General features: G+C 35.2%; 1 protein-coding gene across 2 annotated transcripts in view; it reads left to right on the forward strand.

The window, feature by feature from the left end:
* The window catches only part of LOC143239652 (centrosomal protein of 120 kDa-like), a 113351-nt gene that overhangs the window by 65859 nt on the left and 24001 nt on the right, over window positions 1-23491 (forward strand). The window contains exons 8-13 of one of the 2 annotated variants that reach the window (XM_076480982.1): window positions 707-974; window positions 1389-1538; window positions 4717-4837; window positions 11126-11193; window positions 11439-11556; window positions 20707-20898. In XM_076480982.1, the coding sequence (XP_076337097.1) occupies window positions 707-974; window positions 1389-1538; window positions 4717-4837; window positions 11126-11193; window positions 11439-11556; window positions 20707-20898 (917 nt within the window). The remainder of the gene's footprint in view (window positions 1-706; window positions 975-1388; window positions 1539-4716; window positions 4838-11125; window positions 11194-11438; window positions 11557-20706; window positions 20899-23491) is intronic. The other variant, XM_076480990.1, reaches the window with a different exon arrangement.

Here is a 23491-nt window from a genome sequence, read left to right on the forward strand (position 1 = left end):
AAGAAGTATGTAACTCTCCTATTTTGACCTTCCTAGATCATTTTCAGGTTAAGAAAGAGAGTTTGCAACTGACCAATTACAAGCGTTTTTAAATGGATGAACACAACAAACGTACACACACATACACATATATACATATGCAGGAAGTACAAACATTGGAGAAAGTTATTTCAGAAATAACACCCAAATATTTTTTGGATGTCTTGACTTCTCAGGTAAGTTCTAAATTGGAAGTAAAAAGCTGTATACAAGAAACTGAAGAACAGTGATAACAAGGAATGTAAAACCTGGTTTCTTAAACACTATCCCAATCTGTGGCTAGTTGTGAGCATGGGAATAACCCCAAAATATAGTTTACAGAGAAAGGAAGCTCAAAAACTAAACTGTAAATCTTAACTGTTACTCAACCTTCTGTAAATCATATATCCAATCACTGCCCATTGTAGCCATTGCAACTATTCATTTAAAACAACAAGAAGTCTCGAACATTGTGTCGTACGAGAAGGGAGTGCTTATTTGCTCATCTGTCTCGTGATCATGACTGTTTTTACAAATTTGTTATAAACAGTACTCCATACAGTGTTTATAAATGAATTGTAACCATTTCATTACTGTCATCTTTTCTAAAATGGATAAAATTCTGAACATGTTTTTGTGAGTGTATGTATACCTACTACATTATACATGTATATTTTTTATTTTCAAGGGGGAAAATCCTTAGATTCCAGTGTTCCAGTCTTTGCTAATTCCACGTCTGATTTCAGACAGGCAGATACAACTACTGTTCACACTGTTGGTATGACCACTGCTACTACAGTAATTAATTCAAGAAATGAAGTATATTCATCTTCTGTTCCAGAAAAACAACAAACCAGCTCCCCAGATTCTTATAATCCTCATCATTTTTGTTTCACATTAGACTTGCGTTCCTTCCAAATAATGCAAAATATACCTAAACTTTACTGTTTTCTCAGGTATAGTGAATCGTATCTTATCCATCAAAGTAATTTTTCCTATCTAAGTCAGTAATGATCTTATTGTGTTTTGTATGTTTTCAGTTTTTTTATTTAATGATAAACTTTCTGTGCCTTTATAAAATAGTAGTGTGAATTCTTTTAAAGCATTACTTTTGTTTACATGCATACCAGTAATCAATTACTGTTAATCTTTATAGGAGTGAATTAATTAATTTATTTTTTACTATTTTAATAAGAGTCAAGAAAACCAAAAGCTATATATTATTTTCCTCCTTATCATTTTATAACGACAAGTCTATATTTAGTCAAACTTTGACCATATATTCTACACAGCTTTTTTTTAAATTTGTGTTCCCTTCTATTCATTGTAAAATATCTTAACATTTTTTCTTGTTATTTATAATATTGTAGATACTCCTATCCTTTTTTTGGAAGCTCAACTCCAATTCTAACACATCCATGTGTAACTGTTAATCCAGGAAGTATTGTTACCCTTCCACATGGATATTGTGCTTTTAACTTTGCAACTTCTACTCATCAGCTGCATAATACATTTACAAGGTAATTTACTATATACCTACTATCTTCCAAAGAAAATTTACAAATGAAATATTGAATAACTACTATTTGTCATTTTATTGTTGTAGAAAAATAAGGAAAGAGATCTCAGGTTTGTTGTAAAGTATTGTAGTGTCATGATTGGAAATATCTTATTTTACCATAACTGAAGGGTATGTCATTATTTAATTCCATTCAGTTAAATTTTCTAAATTTGCAAGTAAGTATTTTGTAAATAGTTACTACATCTTTGTAAGCCAGGTGTGGAAAGGTAATATACTTTATTACATAACATATGATTTGAAATACCCTGAAACTGCATTACAGGATAATTTAGAAATTAAATAAGTGTTGATATCACTAATTTATGGTACCTTATAACAGAATTTATATACACAGTTTTCTTTTTTAATACAGATATATTTTAATACATTGTCTTGTTTTCATGTTTGGTCATAGTACTCACTAAATCTAGGCATATCCTCACAGTCATATTTTGATAGTATGGTGTATCCTCTTGCAGGACTCCATGGTGGATGGGTCAATGGTACTGAATGTTACCATCTCTACACCTTCCTGTACCTCATTTGCTGAGCTTACATTCATTCTTAGAAAAGTTGCCTGATCAGATAATTCTCTTTTTCATCCAAAATGCATTTCAGAGACTTTCAGGTTCTTCAGAGCTGTTTTAGAAATTACACTCTGGAGATACATTGGTTGAGCATCAAGATCACAAGACGGTAAACTCTGCTTGAGGTCAAACTCCATTGAAGATATACCTTTTGAAGTTGCTCTCCATACTATTTTGAATTATGTACTTCTCAAGGATAATTCCTGTATGTGGTGAAGGATTTCCCAGAGAAGGTTCTGTACTTTGAGTTTACCAGTTTACCTCATCTGGAATCTGAATGCCCTCCCCACACATTTGCTGTATGCAAAGAGTCCTGGTGTTTAAGGGGTCCAGCCCCAAAACACCACTTTGGCCTTGCTTTTCTGTAGATGAGTGGCCTTAGGGTGGCCCCTCAGGATCAGTTGCCTGGTTCTGTTGGGCTAGGGTCAGCTAGGTACTAGTGTTGGGTGTTCTTAAAGGGTGTTATGGGCATTATGTATGATGCTTATGAAACATTGGCGTCACTGCAATGTTCTTGTTTGGCATTGTAGAGCATCCTTTCATAGGGCTTTATGGTGGATGGGGTTAGTGACATTGAAATTTCTTCTATTTATTATGAATATCCCAATCCATGAAAAAGATAAAACTAAAAACAACTAATTGGACAGTGACTTGCATGTGAGATGCTAGTGCACAGTCGGGTTCTGTACCTCAGTTTTTCATCCTTTATTCATTATCTGAGAAATCCTTGGGACAGATTTCTCTGTTTTTCATTCAAAAGAGATTAGAGGGGCTTGCTTGCTCCTCCTAGTTAGTCAAGAAGCTGGTGGAAACATCTACACCAAAACTCACCAAATTCCTCTTGAATTTGAAGGCCATTGGAAATATACCCATCAAGTTTACTCTCTTTGGTACTTTTAATTCCACAAGAGGAGTTTTGTTGAGAAGGATTTAAAGAACATTCCCAAGTCTGAGATTCTTGCTGGTTTCTTCAACCAAGGTATATCTGTGGTATGCTGTATCTCCTCTTATAAGAATGCAATTATGCTTCTTACGGATGCTCTTATTTTGATGTTTACATTACCACATTTGCCTGGCACTATCAAGGTAGATTGCTTGAACTGTAAGGTGCAGCCATATATTTCCAACCCTCTGATATTTCTAGCATCAGCAGTTCAATCATTTGAAGGCATCTTGTCAAGGTTCTCTGATGTGTGGTTATTGTGGTGGCAAAGACCGTAATGCCCACAAGTGCATTTCCATCCCTCGTACTTTGATTCATGCCTAATAGGGTTGAGGAGAAAGTACAATGTTTGAAAACTTTGAACAACATTTTCTTCCTTGAGGCTCAGAAGTTATTGTCCTGCATTCCATCTCAACCATATGAAGAGTCTTTTGCAATTTTGGGTTAAAAGAATCAGTAAGTCAATGTCTACTCTTGTATCTGTCCTCACCATTATTTCCAGTGATGTCCTGGATCCATTTTCTTCAGCTTCTGGAGTCTGCTCAGGTCAATCTGCTTTGGCCTTGAGATGCAGAATGATTATCAAGACCTCAGTCGCTGTAATCTACATACATTGACAGAAACCCGCACACCCGACCAGGACAGGATCCACAAAGGTCATTTGACCTCCTCCTTACTAAAAGAAAAATTGGCTTAGTTAAAACAGAAGGCTTCTCCACCTAAGTAAAAATGACCACTTTGATACAATGGAACTGTCAAGGTTACATTTCTCATGGTCATTAAAGCAATGATTGATTTTTATCATCCTGTGTGTTTTTCCATACAGGAAGCACATTTTGACAGTTTTCCTTATACTGGATTAACAGGTTGTGTAATTTACAAGTGTAAGGAGTGGTGGCACTGCTGATGGAGTAGCACATACCTGCCCTGTTTTTGAAACTCAATACACTGTTGGTGTCTGCGGCCATAGGTTTTTCCTTGGGTAATATCATCGTTATTTGCTTTCTCTACCTGTCTCCTGTAAAAACCCATGGTCTATCAGATCCTGATCAGATTCTCATTGAACATTTCCCATCTTCCTCTTTTTAGGGGTTATAATTTAAATGGTTTCATGCCATGTATATCAAAAAATCTTAAAATAACATGTTCCAGAGTCATTATGAAGTTTTATTGTTATTTTGTTCTGTCAGTAGTTCAGTTGTTGTTGTACTTTTTTGCCTTAAAACACTTACAAGGCACACATGATTTCAAAACAACAGTTAAAATATGTTGGAGTAGCCTACCTACATTCCAGGTCTTAACTCAATGGAATATCTTTTTTAACTATCTTCAGAGACCTCTTCATGCTTCCAGGTTGTCAAATACTGGAACCTCGTTTCAACCATGCCTCACAGGAAAACATCAGTGATCCATAGTATATTCTTATAACTAAAGGATAGTTTATTTATAATTTTTAAACATGAAGTTTGATCACAAATTTATTGTTATCGAATTAATTTGTAATGATAATGATTAAGCATTTTATGTGTATTAATTGTCGATGTACAATAAACTTAAGAAAAAAGTTATATTAATTTCTGAAACTCTGTACTTCATATTTCCTGCAGTATTCCACTACTTGTTGAAGTTGTTCAAAAAGATCAACTGGAGAGTAAGAATGACCAATCTGTAGGCACAGCAAAAATTTCTCTTCGTGCTGTTCTTGATTCAAATGCATCTACATTCACAGTAAGTTTGTTTAATGAATAAGAACTTAACTTCACAATTAGGGGTAGCTTGCAGAAAAAAACAAACCATTCAGAAACTTTCTGTAATAAATCAACCAAACAGTGCCACATTTCTGTTAATTTATCCTTTTCAGGTTCATAATCAGAGGTGTATTAAAGTAATCTAAAATTTGGAGTCCAAATTTATTTGTGAATATAATGAGTCTGTTTCTCTATTCTTCTGAGTATAAGGTGATTAAAAAGCTATTCTTCATTCCCAGAATCTCAAGTATAACTTTTGTAATCTGTAAAACCTTCTACATACATATCATATGTTTGTTTTTAGTAAAACTTTATATTTTGTGTTATTTTCTCTATTCTAACACTTTATGATGTCTGTAAAATTGACTGACCTTGTAAAAAAATATATAAATCTAATTTACCATTTTTTTATCTTTCTAGAAAGATTTAAAATTATAACATTAAATTGTATCATTAGTAGCTTAAACTGTATTGCCATGGGAATCCTTCACTGCACAAGGTTTTATTAATCTGCTTTGTGTTATACCAGTTATTATAGCATAAAATCTTTGTTGATAATCTTATTTTAAGAATATATAAATTTTAAGTTATTAATCTTATAAAGCAATATTAAAAAAAAAAAAAACCAAAATTTCCTCTAGTGTTACACATTATCTGTATGCACCTTGTCTTCTCTTTGTTATCCACCACCCCTCCAATAAGTATGTAATTCAACTTAAATTACTTACTATGAAATTATATTTGCTCAGACAAACCGTACTTTTTACAGCCTTCACTTTTGATTGGTTAGAGAGCCATCAAATAGAAAATCAGACACCTCTTACTACACCCACCTGTCACATTCTCCTTTTTAGGATTTGTTAATAGTTATCTTACATTTAATTCCATATAACCAATAGAAAGCCAAGGTTTTCATTTATAAAATAGTGTATCATACAACATTGTTTTCTAAATGGATAATTGTCAGTTTCACTGTAAGCACGATCTTCATTCCCATGGGAAAGATAATGATTAGTTTGGATGATTTTGTAATGGTTCTTGTTGCAAAGCCAGAAAAATTGTATACTTTTAGCATGTTATTGTTTAATGTACTTTGGTACATTATATAAATAAATAAAAATGATCTACTGCATTACTACCATTGGTGTAAAAACAATTAGGGATAATTCATCATCAGTCAGCAGAAAGAAAAAAGATTTGGATAAGTTCTTTCATGATGTGTGACGACAAGAAACCCACTTGAAGTAAAAATGTATATTTTTACATGGGTACGTTCTGTATTTTATAATTTCCATGTTTATATTTTATTTATTATTATAAAATTGAATAAAATGTAAAAATAAGGATCTGTTTAAGTTAGTTAAAGTTAGATAAAATAATAATGTAATGAAAATGTTTCGTAACGCATGCATATGAACATCTTATGGTTAATGTAATTCAGCAATGTGAGCTCTACATTCACCAAGTGATTTATAACTTGTAATGATGCATATAATAGTTAGACATGGTTAAAACAACAATAAAACTTTAATTACACTATGTAACAACATTTTTACTTTTTCTTGTTCCTGGGCAGAAAGTGTTATTTCCCAATTGCTTATGTCTAAAGTAAATGGAAAAGACCTATTTTTCTCTTCAAACTTTGCTTTTGTGACCTTGGAGCGTATAACGAAAACATGATGGGAGACTATATTTGGGGGCTGATACGTGAAAGTAATTTACCTTACGGTCGCAAATCTTGAAAAACTTGCTTCTAAACATTTTTCTTCATTTTTGTATCACTTTAGTATAAACAAATGCAAATCTTGATTCATATGTTGTTTTATTCAGACCTTATGTAAATGAAAATGTGTAAATTTGCCCGTTTTTACATAGAAAATAGGTTAATTTCTAAATGCTATTATCCAGGTCATGAAAGCAAAATTTGAAGGGAATAATGGCTATTTCCTGTGCTTTTACAACATAAGCAATTAAGAAATAACACATACTATCCAGGAGCAAACTTGTGTTACGTAGTGTTATAAATAAACGTATAATGTTACAAATTGAATGCTACTTGGTATAAAATATGTAATTTTATGTTATAATTTAAAGTCATCATACATAAAAGTGAAATTCAATTTATTTCAATGTATTTTTTTGGTGGTTATTATATTAGTCAAATTGACCAACCTTGTATAGAGTTAGGGTAGAGAAAATAATAGTTAAAATATAATATTTTACTGAAAACAATTCTTTGCAATGTATTTAGAAGGTTTTAGAGATTACACAAATTAAATTTGAAATTTTTGAGATGAAGAAAAGTATTTTTAGTCCTAACATGATAATCACTTTGCATATAGACTATTGAAAAATATACTTAATGTATTCACAGCTAAATATTTTCTTAGTTGATTTAAAATGCTTCAGAAATACTTCATGTAAGCTGCTCACGTGTGCCTCATGAATCATTTTCATTATTAATATTTATTTTATCAAATCTAACCTTAACTAGCCTAAAGAGATCCTTATTTTTTCATTATGGTAACTTAGATAATAAATAGAGAATAAGCATGACAAAATATAAGGTACTTACCCCAAATCTGTAACACTTAACCATACTTTATCTTTCATACTAATGGGAGTAGTACACTAAATACTTTTATTTAATTAAATAATATGTTAGCAAACTTAGAATAATAGCATGCAAAAGCCAGAGAATTTCTTCCAACTTTCACTGTTTATCTGGCTTGTAAATGTGTGATAAGAGTCATAACAAATTCATCCAATCTAGTCATTAACTTTCCCATGGGTCCAGTAGGAAAGAGATGGGGTGGATGGGACAGCAAATACCAATCCCTAAACTTGAGAAAACTGTAGCCATTGTAAAAGCATTAATCTTTAACTGTTAGAATCCACAAACATTTTGGATTTCTTCTAGATGCAAGTTTAGCACAGAGTAGGTGCTACCTAAAACGTAGCACCACATAGGCCATACCTTCTGCCTCCGGCTGTATACTCGCAGCTTACAATTTCATGCATCTTAACTGCATCCTGTGCTCAAACATTCTTAAGAAAATATTTATAGAAACTGAATTTATTAAATAATTCATTCAATATGATTGTAAATGTAAAATTATAACCAAATAAAACACAAGCTCACCAATTTGACATTTGTTAGAAGTCCGATACTGTGACATGCTGCCATTTGTGAGCTGTAATACTCAATACATTCTCCCATTATAATGATATAAATAACCATGAACAGAATTCAGTCAGTATAAGACTTTTTCAGGCAGGATTACCATTTGTGCTGGCATTACAGTGGACATAAACACCCCAACCAACCTATGGGAAATGTAATACTTTACAGTAAAACACATTTATTGTTTAGGGCAATTGCAAACATCTGTAGCTGGACTGGCAAGATTTATTTTCATGCTAGAGATCATTAACTTCCTACAGTTAGTATCACAAATAAATCCTGGCAAATTTAGTGAAACAAAGGCTATTTCAATAAGATTCATATTTCGTTTTGGGATAGGACACAATATCCTGACTACTATCTGTACTTTCTCCAGGCACTTCCTCATCAGGCTGATTGCTGTAAGTGCCTTTAGCTCTTTTATCATCTTTACCTGAGTTGAGATGATCCGAGATGTCATTTCTGCATTTTTTCCGAGTTCAACATCTGATTCCTCGTCTAGGTAGTGTACAAGAGGTTTTTCTGTAACATACTGATGCATCTTGTTGAAGTACCATGCTACCACTTTACCTTGCATACTAATCAACCAACCTATGGGAATAAGTGATAACAGCTGTCAAGCCACAGCTGAGCTATTCTTTTACTGTTTGCGGAAACCAAAGTCACAAACAATTTCAACCAGAGAATATCTATTTATTTATTCCATTTGAACATAACGAAGATTTTGCATGTGAGATTTGAACATTTTCTGATACATGATAATTTTTTAATCTTAAAATGAAAATTACTTTCATGTTAGATAGGCAACATGAAAAATGAAAGAAAATGTAAGAGAAACATTGCCTGAGAAACCTTAAGACATAGTAACAAATTTGATTTTGTGTGTAAAAATCCTTGTAATGTTTACTGATAATCTGCCAACTTTCATAAATATGTGCTTACTAGATTAAAAGTTGTAACATGAAAAATATAACAAGCATAAAATAATCATCAGGTCAATCTAAAGAACTGAGCTCGATGCTGAAAGAACGTGTGTGTAAAGCACAAGTATTACCACTTCCCCTTCAATGTATATATATATCTAACTGGCAGCATTTACATGTGAGGTCTCTTGTTAGCAGTGAACCTTTTTTTTTCTCTTTATTTATTTAGTCTGATAGCCTGCCTACCTGCATGTCTCAATACCAAATGTCCCTTTGCATGATAATATAAAAGTACCAGCAGAACAGCTTTGTTGCCACATCTTGCTGTTTTATCCACTCACATTTTCTTCCCATTTAAATACATTAAGTATCATCTGGGTATTTGTCTTTTCTTGTGTGGGGAAAATAATCATCTGCTTCCTTAACTTTTGTTGGTATATTTTTATTTACTATTTCAGAAATTTCTCACATCTAGATTCTACTATTTGACCAGTTCAAATTTGACTATCTTGTAAAAAGAGATAAAGTTATTGACAGTTTGTGCTTCAGAATTTTACATTTTTTTTCACTTAGAATTAGAACTAAACTTCTGAATCTCATCAGCTGCTGTGCTTAATTTGTTATTGTGTTTGTTTTTCATATCATCATATATGTGTTTTTGTTTGAGGACCATTTTTTGAGAAGCTGACAGATCTGTTCTTCTCTGATGCGTATATCTGTATAAGTTACAATGATCTATACTGTATTTTTTACGCATCCTACTAGATCCTTCTCAGTATCAGGTGGTGCTGCAATTTTTGTGTTGATGTTGGTCAGTCCTTTTTTTTTTGACGTGTGCTGTATCGAATGGATATTGTCTTTGTTGTAATATATCAACTATTATTTGAATGTTTGACTTGTTCTTTTCTACTTGAACTTATCAAATTGAACACAATTTAATGTTGTTGCTAACTAGCTTTGTTGATAAAACTTGCTTTCATCAGGTATTCTAATACTTGTTGGTTTCTTATTTTCCAATTGTTTCATATTGGTAAAGTATATTTGTGTATCCTTGGCATAATTTTTTTAACCTTGCTTTCCTGAGTTAAAGAACTGGCCAGAACAGAAACTAAAACAAATCAAACTAAACACTTTTCACTCTTAGTGTTTAGTATCGATTACTTGATTATAGTTTCTAGCTTCAGTTGATATTTTTCCTGTTATTTGGGTCTTTTCTTCTGCTTTTCTCCTCAGGAGTCTAGAACAAGGATTTCTGTGATGTTGTCCTGTTCTTTCCACAGTACATGGCCTATCCGTATTCATTTCATCATTCTGCTTGCTTTGTACATGTGGGGATGTTATAACAGTCATTCCCAATATTTGTTGGTAAAAGAGTAGCCTAAGAATTAGCAATGGTTGTTAGTAACTAACTGTCTTTTCTCTTGTCTATCACTTCTAAATTAAGGATGGCTAATGCATATATCCCTTGTGTAGCTTTGTGGAAAATTAAAAACAAATCATATGGTTAAGGCAATTGATTCACAATCTGAGCATTGCTGGGATTGACTCATTGTGCCACCAAACATGCTGTGGGGGTGTTATAATGGGACAATCAATCACACTGTTCATTGGCAGAAGAGTAGCTCAAACATTGGTGAGGGGTGGTGATAACTAGCTTTCTTCTAGTCTTTTTCTGCTAAATTAGGACTACTAGTACAGATAGTCCTTATGTAACTCTACACACAATTCAAAACAAACCAAAACTGTTACTTTTCCTTCTGTATGCTTTGGTATCCATTGTTTGGTCATAACTTGTAAATTTTCCTTTTTATCACTATTTTTCTTTCCACATGCTTCGGTAATGAGTGATTGATCAGAAAACGTGCTTGCCTTCTTATGTTTACTTTTCATGAGCAGTAAATCGTTATTTGATTTCACGTACATTTTGCTGTGCCTTTAAGGACATTTTCTCTTACACTTTCCCTATTCTCTGTAAACATTTATGTCAGTTTTTACTCCTCTTTTCATCTTTGTCACATATGAAAGACAAAAATGCTGCACAGATAATCTCTAGCAGTTTTTTACTGATTTGGATGTTTTCAGCATTTTTGAAATAAGGCTCATGAAATTTTTCAATGAAAATACTTCTGAGACACTTAAGTACTTATTTTCATTTCTTCAGAGTGAAAAAGAGATTGTTGGTGTTCGAAGGATCTCAACATGTAAAGTTCCTGTTAACAGTCCTGATGGGTAGGTTTTACCCATTTTTCTATTTTTTATCTTATTATTGTTACCCAATTGAAACAGTTTTAATACCATACTTTTGAGTTTCCTTTCGTATGAGCTTACAGTGATATAGTAAATTTTATTATGTCTGAGACTCATAGGTTTGACCAAACATTATAATGTATTTATATGTAATCTAATTGATTATTACATGATTAAGAATGTTGTTTAAATATTTTTCACAATCCTGTCATTCAAATAAAAAATAGAAACAAGATGGGAGAACTTCATGCTGTGATGAGTCTAGATGATTTTGGCCCTACCAATATCCCCAGTTTCTGTGCTGGAAATACCTATTGCACCATACAGGGAACAGTTCAAAATCAGGTATTTTATGCAATAGCACTTGATGTTTCATATAAAAATTATTTGTTTTTTGTATTTTTTAAATATTGAAAAGTTTTAATAGAATGTGATTTTGCAATCATTCTATGCTTAGTTTAAAAAGCAAAATCTTTAAACATTTGTTTTCAATAGTTGCATGCTTTTCATATATTTTTTTCTGATTTTTCATTTTATTTCATTGTGTAGATTACCTACATTATCCTATAATATATTCCTCACTCTAGGTATTGCACTGAGTTAATATCCTGTCATTTCTTGGACCTTGTCTTCTGATATTACTGAACTTTGATGCACAAGATTAATGTATGTGACTAATGTTTTTGGAATCAAATACAGAAAATCTACTAAATATTTTTGACTATTAAAAGAGTCAGGTACTATTTTGATCATGTGCTGCAGATCTAATAAATGCAAATTGTAGTGTATCATAATACTACATCCAAGTAGTAATAGGAAGTAATGTAATATGATAACTAATATTAAAAATAGCCCCTTGGTGTGGATTCCTGTACATGGTGAGGGGACCTCCCAGGGAAGGTTCTGTTCTGTCTGGTTACCTTCTCTGAGATCTAAACATCCATCCACGTGTTTGCCGTGCATGGCGACCCGTGAAGGGGAGGAGAGGATCCTGGTGGTTGAGGGGTCCAACCCTAACACACCACTTTGGCCTTGAATTCCTGTAGACGGGCAGCCTTTGGGTGGCCTTCCTTGGGTCAATTGGCTGGTCCACTTTGGGCTAAAGTCAACCAAGTACCAGTGTTGGAAGTTCTCAACGGGTGTTGTGGACATTGTGTCTGATGCTGGTGTTTGGGTGTAGTGCTCATGAAACCCTGGCGTTGCTGCATTGTCCTTGCGTGAAATTGTAGTGCATCCCCTCGTAGGGCTCCATGGTGGATGGGGTCAGTGGGTACCGAAATTTTTCCTTTTCCCTATGTATCCTCCTTTAAAAATTTTAAATAAAATATTGGAAAACAGTCAATAGGTGAACGACCACGTCTTGAAGACTCTGAGCAGCAATCTTTAACATCTGTAACACACGTACCCCATTTTCTTATATTACATTCTCTTTCAGAAAACCTTTAGGGCAAATGTCCCCCTTTTTCATTCAGAAGAAACTAGAGGGTCTTGCTGGCTCTCCAAAGTCAGTAAAGAAGCTTCGATCTGGAGACACATTAGTTGAAATATCCACAACCCAACACAGTGAACTCCTCTTGAACTCAACGGCAATTGGGGATATACCTATTGAGGTTACCCCTCATGCTATCTTGAATTCATCACAAGGAGTTGTTGTTGAGAGGGATTTGAAGAACGTCCCCGAATCAGAGATTCTCGCTGGTCTCTCCACTCAAGGAGTTTCTACAGTGAGGCGCATCTCCACTCGCAAAGATGGAGTTACACTGCCAACAAATACCCTCGTTTTGACATTTACATCATCACGTGCACCTGCCACCATCAAGGCAGGTTATCTAATTTGCAGGATACGGCCATACATTCCAAACCCTTTCTGATGTTTCCAATGTCAGAGGTTCGGCCACTGAAAGACATCATGTTGTGTTTCCCTGACATGTGCTCGTTGTGGTGGCAAGGACCACGATGCCTATGAATGTGACATGAACCCACATTGCATCAACTGCAATGGTTCTCACCCTTCCTACTTTCGTTCTTGCCCAAAATGGTTGGAGGAAAAAGAGGTGCAGCATTTGAAAACGACTCATAACATTAGTTATCCTGAGGCTCAGAAATTGCTGCCCACCACTCTATCTCGGACATATGCTGCTGCACTTCGTTCCACAACTACAGTGGGAGTGCAGGCAGATTTCTCTGTGCCTCCAAGAGAATCGTTTTCTAAACAAATGAAAAGTCTTTTGACCTCCATGGTTAAACAGCTTGATGAGTCAACTTCCACACCCATCTCTGTTCGTTCCGTACATTCCAACAAACCTCAAGATCTACATCTTTCAGTTTCAAATACAGGCATTTCTTCTGATACATCTTTTTTCCCACCCCAAGAGGCAAAACAATCATTTGTTCGCGTCCTCAGTCACTGGAATCCTCTTCCAATAACAAAGACCTGCCAAATCAACCCAGGGCAGGATCCATGGAGGTTTATAGACCTCCTCCGACTAAGGACAATAAAGAAAAAAGACGTGGTCATAAACAGAAGGATTCTCCAGCCACTTCACCTACCCATCATTGAAAATGGCCACCTTGATACAATGGAACTGTCGAGGTTTACGTTCTAATCTGGATGATATCAAAACACTGATTGCTTTCTACCATCCTGTATGTCTTTCCTTACAAGAAACATTTCTAAAACCTGCTGATACAATCACCATTCAGCAGTTTTCTCTGTACAGAAATGACAGGCTGTGTGGTGGACGAGTACATGGAGGGGTGGCACTATTGGTTGATCAGCATGTGCCCACCCTGTCTTTGTCACTCAACACACCCTTGGAGGCCGTAGCCGTCCGTGTTTCCTTGTGTCGTACCATCACTGTTTGTTTTCTCTACCTGTCCCCTGGAGAGACATATGACCATTCAGGCCTTGATGCTCTTGTTGAACAGTTGCATTCTCCCTTTCTACTTCTGGGGGACTTTAATGGACTTTTAGTGCTGTTATTGATGGGATGGGTCGCTCTGTAAAGCATATGCTCTCTGATCACAACCTTTCTCTTTTCAATACTGGTTCTTCCACTTATTTTCATGCACCTAGTCAGTTCTTTACTGCTACTGATCTCTGAATTTGCTCCCCTATACTATTCTCCCATTTTCATGGAGGGTTGACAATAATCCACTAGGCAGTAATCATTTTTTGAGAGAGACTGGCTGTGGTCGATGCCACCCTACCTGCCCTGGTGGAAGCTGGATCAGGCAGACTGTTCCAGTTTCTCTGCTCTCGCAGAACTTGATCCTGCCATCATAAATCAGCCATCAATAGACGACTGTGTGGCAGAGGTAACTGGCTGTATTATACAACAGCTGCTCAGTGTATTCCTAAAACCTTGACAAGTTTTCCACGATATCCTCGTCCGTGGTGGAATCCTGCTTGCCACTTATCATGGAAGGCTCAAAAACGGGCCTGGGATACTTTTCGTAGATATCCCACATTTTCGAACCGCATCGCTTTCCAACGGGCCCGTGCACATGCTAGGTGGGTAAGACATCAAAGCCAGAAGGAATCTTGGATTAAGTTCACAACTAGCATATCTTCTACCACCAGTTCCAAGGCCATATGGGACAGGATTCAAAAGGTCAGTGGGCACTAAAATTCTGTCCACCTCTCGATCTTACTCTCTGATGGTCAGGGGGTAGCTGATGTCTGAGCATCGCTGATACTCCAGGTGAAAGCTTTTGCCGGGTATCTAGCACTTCTGCTTGTTCCTCCACCTTCTTGGCCATCAAGACTCGGACAGAGTGTTTACCTCTTTCCTTTCGAACTGACTGTCTCTTTGACCATAATTGTCCCTTTACACTGGTGGAACTGAAAATGGCCCTTCATCGGTCTGGCAGTACATCTGTTGGACCTGATGATGTACACTATGACATGCTGCACCATCTATCTCCTGCTTCTTTTGATGTTCTTCTAATTGTCTTTAATCGAATCTGACAGGAGAATGTTTTTCCTGATGCCTGGCACCAGGCTATTATTTTACCTTTCTCTAAGCCAGGGAAAGATCCCAAGATTCCTTCAAACTACTGTCCAATTGCTTTGACAAGCTGTCTCTGTAAGACCTTAATGCTCTTCTTGTTTGGTTCCTCGAATCAAACAACCTCCTCTTGCCCACCCAGTGTGGGTTCTGATAACAGCATTCCACCACAGACCACCTAATTTGACTTGAAACATCAATCAGAGAAGCCTTTCTCAAATGCCAACATCTTGTTTGAATATTCTTTGACATTGAGAAGGCTTATGACACAACATGGAGGTATGGCGTTTTGGGAGACCTCCATACATATGGGTTACGTGACCATTTACCCATGTTTATTAAAAAATTTTTAATGGACAGGAGATTCCAAGTTCGTGTGGGTTCGACACTTTCCCGTTCTTTTGTACAGGAGCTTGGAGTCCTTCAGGGCTCTGAAAAGAGCGTCACACTTTTCAGTATAAAGATAAATGCCATCACTGAACAACCCCCTGTCACTGTTGCGAATGGGCTGTATGTCGACAACTTTCACATCTCGTGTCAGTCGTCGAACATGAGATTATTGAGCGGCAACTACAAACTGCCCTCAATTGTGTACTGAAGTGGACTCTGGCAAATAGCTTTAATTTTTCTCTCTCTAAAACTGTTTGCATGCACTTTTGCCGCCAACGGGGTATTCACCCTGATCTTGAACTTCATATTGATGAAGTTTCGCTGCCAGTGGTCCCTGAGACCAAGTTCTTGGGGCTTATCTTTGACCGTAAGCTGACCTTTATACCACACTTGAAGCAGCTACGGGTCAAATGCACAAGAGCACTGAACATCCTCCGTGTCCTCTCTACTGCCAGTTGGGGAGCAGATTGATGTTCTATGTTAAAGGTATATCGTGCTCTTATTTGATCAAAACTTGACTATGGATCAATGGTCTATGGCTCCTCAGCCTTAAAGATGCTGGAACCCATTCGTCACCAAGGACTGTGACTCTGCACTGGGGCTTTCCGCACCTCTCCAGTTCAAAGTTTATACGTTGAATCTCATGAACCTTCTTTGCTGTTTGCAACTATCTTTACTATATTCTTTGAAACTTCATTCCTTACCAAAGTATCCCACCTGGGAATATGTTTTCCTTCCTCAGTGAGCCGTACTTTTTCAGAACAGACGATCTGCCATTGCTTCTTTTGACCTTTGCATACAGGTGCAATTGGATGAATTGGGTCTGTCCTTGATAACATTGCAGAATCCACAGGTCAGCCCATCCCACCATGGCTTATTACAGCCCCCAAATGTGACCTTTCTTTCAGTCATCTGAAAAAGGTAGATACTCCAGATTGAAAGTACCGTCTTTTATTTAATGAACATCTTTCAAACAATCATTCTGTTCCAATTTATACAGATGGATCCAAATCAGGTAATTCAGTGGGTTCTGCCATGGTTTGCTGCCGTTCGGTGGTTGCGTGCAGAATCCCCTCTACAGCTTCTGTGTTCACTGCTGAACTGTACTCCATATCTCTTGCCCTGGATCATATTGAAGCTGAGCAGTACTCCAACTGCACTATTTATATTGACTCGTTTAGTTCTCTACTGGCCCTGGAATCGCTACACGTTGGCTCACACCCTGTTCTCGCTGATATTCAAAAACAACTGGCCCATTTCTCATTAACTGCTACTTCTATCCAGTTTTTCTGGATACCAGGCAATGTTGGTATTCATGGGAACGAGCTTGCAGACACAGCAGCTAAATCTATCTGCTCAGGCACTATCACCACTGTGCCTATTCCGTACATGGACTATGGTCCTGTATTCAAGGCTGGGCTCCATGCCAGCTGGCAGTCCACTTGGAGTGAGCAACGAGACAAGCTTTTTCAAATAAAACCCAATGTTGGGCTTTGGCCATCTAGCTTCCGTAAGGTTTGGAAGGAGGAAGTTGTTCTAACTAGACTACTCATTGGTCACAGTTTTTTAACTCATCGTTTTCTTCTATCTGGAACTGTTGCACCAGTGGGTAGTTTGTGTAACACTCAAATCACTGTAAGCCACATTTTACTTTCTTGCCATCGTTATGACTCTCAACGACGGCACTATTTTAAATATGTTTTTCCCAGGGTTTATCTGTAACATTGGACAGTGTGATTGGTGATGGTGACACTGTCCACCTTGATAAAGTTTTTAGTTTTTTAATGGCCATTAATCTTTTTAATCTCATTTAAGTGTTGGATATTTATTTATTACACCTTTATAATTGTGGTTCCCTTTTTAAAGTTTCATTCTCTCTAGTTCAATTTGAAATTGGAAAATGGGCAGAACATTAAATAACTCGACACCAGGACTGGAAAGGCCAACTTCAGGTGACTCACGCTGCTGTTTGAACTACCCATTAGTTGTCCTGGCTAGTTGTTATTCTAATTTTGCTGCATGCCTTTTAAACTTTTATTACTTTACCCTTTGGTACTGGCCATAATGACACATAACCCGGAACCAGGACTGGAAAGACCAACTTCAGATGACTGACGGTAGTTCTGGTACTTGCCTGTTAGTCTTCCTGGCAGATTATGATCATAACCATTCTGCTACAGGAAGTCCTTTACAACTTTCTAGACTGGATGTCAACATCGGTTTTATGCAGTTTTCTGTTTTTAATTGCTGTTTTGTTTTTACCTTCATTTACTTTTATATATTTTACTACATTTACTTTACTTTTACCTTTTTACTGGACATTTGGCTACTCATTATTACGATTTTGCTATGTGTCTTTTAAAACTTCTATTATTTTACATTTTGATAATGGCTGCTATGACACATAACCCGGAACCAGGACTGGAAAGGCCAACTTCAGGTGACTGACGGTGGTTCTTGAACTTACCTGTTAGTCTTCCTGGTGGGTTATGATTATTACCATTTTACTAGAGTAAGTACTTTACAACTTCTCTTACTCTGCTTTCTCTCTTAACATTGTAAACTAGGTGTCAACATTGGTTTTATGCCTTTTCTGTTTTTCAATGATGTTTTGTTTTACCTTCATTTCCTTTTCTGTATTTTACTGCATTTAATTTGTTTTTACCTTTTTAACGGATGTTTGGCGCAGATGGCCTAGCTGCTTGTGCAATGTAATTAAGCAGTTTGCACATTGTGCAACAGTAAAGAAACTAAAGATAAGTGTATGAACAGGGATTTTTTTTATGTTTCTTTTAGAAATGCAGCATTTTATCAGGGTACCTTCTTAGATTAGTCATCACTGTGTATCCAATTATTGTGTAAACATGATTAAAATCATGAGTGTGACTGACTTTTTATCTCATAATTATACTTGTATTACATAGAAAAAATGTGTAACTTTCATTAAGAATTATTAATGTCTGTATGAATTGTTGCTTTAAGTGTAATTGATATTAAAAGTAAAAAGTCATAAATTTTTTTTAGGGCAACAGGATTGTGAGAATTTAGAACAAAAACTTCTTATCCAAGGGACAAATTGCTAGAAAAATCTGTTTCCTTCCTATCTCACAAAACACACACAGAAAAGTAAATATATCATTTAAAAGTTTGTTGTTATTTGAGAGTTAACAGTTAAAAAATATATTTTGCAATTCATACTTCTAAAGAACAAAATAAAATGCACTGATGACCCTGTTTGTATAATTTCTGTTAATTTAAACCAGTAATTTTAATTTATCATAATATCTACATTAAACATTATTTTGTAGACATGACACAGAAGTACTGTATGAAGATATAGAGTGTTTTTTGAAAGCTATCAAAACAATAGTACATGTGTTGCCAAAAAGTATCTGTTTCCTAAACTTTACAATCTTTTTTTAGTTGAATTACTGTATTTAATGCCATAGACACTTCAGGTTTGTGAAGAATTGTGTATATTGAATTTAGCATCTAAGCTCTTCATGTGTGTGTTTTCACTTAAGTATTTTGTTTTTTTAACATTTACTCCTTTAGATTTTACAGGGCAGTATGTAAAATTCAATAATAACTAAAAAATCACAGTATTGTGTAGTGGTTAGATGAAAATTAAAAACAAAGTGAATGGGACAAATTGCCAGATGTCTCACATGAAACATAATAGATACACAGATTTATTGAAACCAGTTTTTCTATTGACTTTTGACAACGTTTTCTTTTTCTGTTTACTGGATTATTCACAAAAGAAATCAGAAGTTAAAAGCTTATTCTTCCTCGAACTTGCAGTCAAACCTTACTGGTTTCCTACCACAAAAAAAGCAACATTATAACACTAACCAACCATTCATTACTCTTGTATGTATAGTTTTGAATTGAGGGGTAGGTAGAAGTATGAATTTTAAGAGTTTGTATGTATGTGTTCAACTTCCAAGATTCAGAATTTTGAAAAACATAGTTCTCTAGAAATTTACCCATAGTGTTTTTCTTGCAATGCAAAGAACAATGTTGGAAAAATAATTTCTACAGTGGTTATCTTAGGTATTATTGGTGTTATGAAATCCCTGAGGTAATAAAACCATGAAAAAATAATAAAATTCTAACTTTAATGAAATTAATTCAGAAGTATTAAATGAAAAATAAATTAAAAGTTTATTTTGGGCACCTGTCGAAAAATTTTGAAAGTAGGCTTTCTTGAAGTATCTGTATGTTTTGAAAGCATCTAAACTTCAGTTGTAAATCTAAGTTAAAATCAGTTAAAGTTCCAGTAGAGAACTATAGGTGAAACTATTTAAGTTGAAAACTACAACTGTCATTGTTTAAGCTATAAAAAACAAATATACTTTACAGTTAGTTTCTGTTTGTTTTTATGTTATTTGTATTTAATTAGAATAACATTATTCCATTGCTAAAACACCTAATTAAAAATGTATATCATTTTAAAAATGATTACACAGTATTCCAAATAATACAGTTTTATTTGGTTAGTTTTCTTTCTATGGCTAAAACTAATGGGTGAGATAAGGAAATTGTAACATAAGCTTGTGAAGGACAGAACTTCTTCAAAAGTAAGCTTTTAAAAATATAGTTTTTAATTCTGCTTACTTTGTTATTTGTTATACTGGAAAAGTAAAAGAAATCACCAGATCTCTAATTTATAATAAGGGATGTAATATTTAAGATTGGATTTCTGGAAGAATGAGTGATTATATAATCTTAAAGTAAAGATCATCATTTTATGATTCACAATTACGTTAGAGTGTAAGTGAGCAATCATACGAGTTTCATTACTTATCTCAGGATGTACAGTACAGTACAGTACAGTACAGTACTTTAGTGAGTTTTGTGCTTATACGTACAGCTTACAGGAAAGAGGAATATTATAAAGGAATTTCCTCTGTGAATAGACAGTTTTTTCTAAATGAAAACAAAATTGATTATTGATGTATTACTAGCAATCAGTTGTTGCTAAGTTTTAATACATTATATGCAAATAAAACTGTTTTATGACATGCTTGAAAAGGTCCCTGTTTAAGAACAAGTTGTATTTTGTAACAGTTATTCATCATTGTGTTCTTAGCAGAATAAAACTACATTTAAAGTGACAAAGAATACTGAAGATGTTGGGACTGGTGAACCTCTAAACATGGAGTGGAAAGAGAATACCACCTCTAAAACTCAGCAACCCAAGTTAGATGAGCAGAAATTGGTTCAAGCTGCCTTAGAACTAGAAATGTGGAAAGAGCAACAAGAATTACTTTTTAAAAAACAAGCAAGTAAAATTTATATTTTGTACAACTCACTACTTCAGATATTTTCCTTTTCTAGTGTGAAATAATGTGATGTAGTAAGTAATTTAATCAACTGCAACTTTTTTACTGTTTAAGGATTGATAAGATTGAATAATTTATTCATTGCATCAGATATGTAATGGACCAATCAACTGATATGGCTTTGCATTTAGGAAAGCAGACTTATTTCATAGTCAATGATACTTGGCTATTACTATAGTAAGAAAATTGTACTTAAATATTGAATTAGTAATCAGTGAAGGTAGATATCTTGCATATGACTGACAAATGTGAATGACATTCAAAAATTAGTTTAGTGGATAAATGTTTAATTCATTGTGATTGTTTTTAAAAAAAGAAAATTTATACATAGTTACTATGAGTAGATATTAAGTATTTTAAAATACATATCAAATACTACTTAATTAAAATAACTGAAAATAATGGAAGAGGTTACTGTTAAATTACTTGTGTAATAATTATAGCTTCAGCTTGCTTCTTCTTATTTCCTGTTTGTCAATCATGCCTACTTACTTCTTTGAGAAGCAAGTTGGGTAGGGTCAGTGATGTCGAGAAACCCACTTGTTGAGAAATTTATATGCAAAAACGGCTCATTTGGGTTGAGAAAATATTTTACATAGAAGAGCGAACAACATTTCGACCTTCTTCGGTCATCGTCAGGTTCACAAAGAAAGAGGTATATTATATTAATATAATAAAATAAATAAAATTATATATTCAAACATCTAATACTGCCCTCTACATTTCGACACACAGTTACACAACCCCTTTCAAACATGTGGTCAGCTTCCGGTCAGTTACCTCTTTCTTTGTGAACCTGACGATGACCGAAGAAGGTCGAAACATTGTTCGCTCTTCTATGTAAAATATTTTCTCAACCCAAACGAGTCGTGTTTGCATATAAAGTTGGGTAGGGTGTTCTCATAATTTCAAGAAATCTCTTATTGCCTCATGCAATATTTATTTATTTGATAGTTCTCTTCAATTTCTATTTCAATCAGGCCCAGACTTTTCCACTTCAACTTTTAGTATGGAACAGACAGACGTGAAGGCTCTGCTTTCTTCTTTTCTCTGTGTGTAAGACGTTCTATCTCTTTTAGGGATGTAGTCTTCCTTGAAAGTTCTTTTATCCTTGTGTCAGGCACATGCACATTTCTTCTCAGTGAATACTTTTTGACCAGTGTAGCTTCTACCACAATCTGTTGGACCATCCCTGATCCATATTAGAGCCAATCTTGTTTGTAGGCTTCACAGGGACTTCACCACATTGGTGGGTTCCTGTTTCTCCATCTTATCCTGAGTCTCATCTGTCCACAGATGCTTTCTTGGTGTATTGGAAGCATTTCTCAATTTCCTAGAGACTTTTGGTCTGTAGTCAACAGAGAAGGCTAATTTCCATTTAAACATCCTAGAAATTTTCGCAGTGTGTCTAGTTTTATTTAATTTCTTCTCATTCCTGCTGGTATGGGTGGTATTGGTTCATTCTGACAATTGCCATGACATGGTAGTCCTGGCATGTCATATTTCCTGAAATATTTATCTTTTGACCAATTGCTTACCTCATTCCAACTATGTTCTCCACACAGGTGGTCCCTTCATGTTCAGGAAAACTGCATATAGATGTGTTTACCATTCACTGAAATGCCAGACTTTTTTTCTTTTGGTCTCCATTTTCACACTTCTCAGCTCTGAAGGTGGATGCATTCAGTCAAAATTAGGGGAGTTTTCTCTTATGTACCTACCATCTGCTCAGACTTTTCTCCAGGATCACTTCTCTTATCCTTACTACCACTAGTTGTTCCTTATTTCTCCTCTCTGCTCTGGCTCTTTCTGGAACAACAGAAAAGGAGCCCTTATCTCTGTCACAGTAACCCCTCTGATAACCATAACTGAATGTATCCGAACATCATCAGACTTCATATTTAAGCATGGTTTTTTTCTGGTACCTTGACTCACTTTAGGTCCTCACTCCTCATATAGCATATTACCTTGTCTGTACCCTTTGACATTTATTTTTGTCTGTGTGCCAAAGATGTTGATTTTCCTTCATACTTTAATTCATTTGTGTGGATTATTTTACCTATCCTGTTCTTCTCGTTCTCACCTGTCTCAGTTCTTCAGGTTGTAGTGTGGTCAGGGTTTGTTTGTGCAAATGTTGCTAGTTCAAGGTTGCTATGTCAAAAACACACTTTTTTTCTGTTCCTGAAAGCATTTTCTTCCTTTTTTGTTTCTTTCATCTGGTCCATTTGCCATCTCCATTTGTTCTTTTGGATTGAGATCTTATTACGGTTCTTCATTCCATGTCCAGTTCTTTCTTTGAACCTATTGCAATGTGTTCCTTGTACCACTTTTCTTTTATTCCTTCTCCTAGCATGTAGTTGTTGTCATTATTTTTTAAACATTTTTTACAATTCCTCCTATGTTATTCTCTATCTAGATCAGGCCTTCATTCCCAAGTATCAGCTGTCTGGGATGGATGATTGGCCTTTTCTTCTAATCCTTACCTTCCATTCTCCACTTTTTTTCCATCTGGATCATGAGCGACTCCTTCAT

This window comes from Tachypleus tridentatus, chromosome 2 (assembly GCF_004210375.1).
Source record: "Tachypleus tridentatus isolate NWPU-2018 chromosome 2, ASM421037v1, whole genome shotgun sequence".
Classification (NCBI taxonomy): Eukaryota; Metazoa; Arthropoda; class Merostomata; order Xiphosura; family Limulidae; genus Tachypleus; species Tachypleus tridentatus.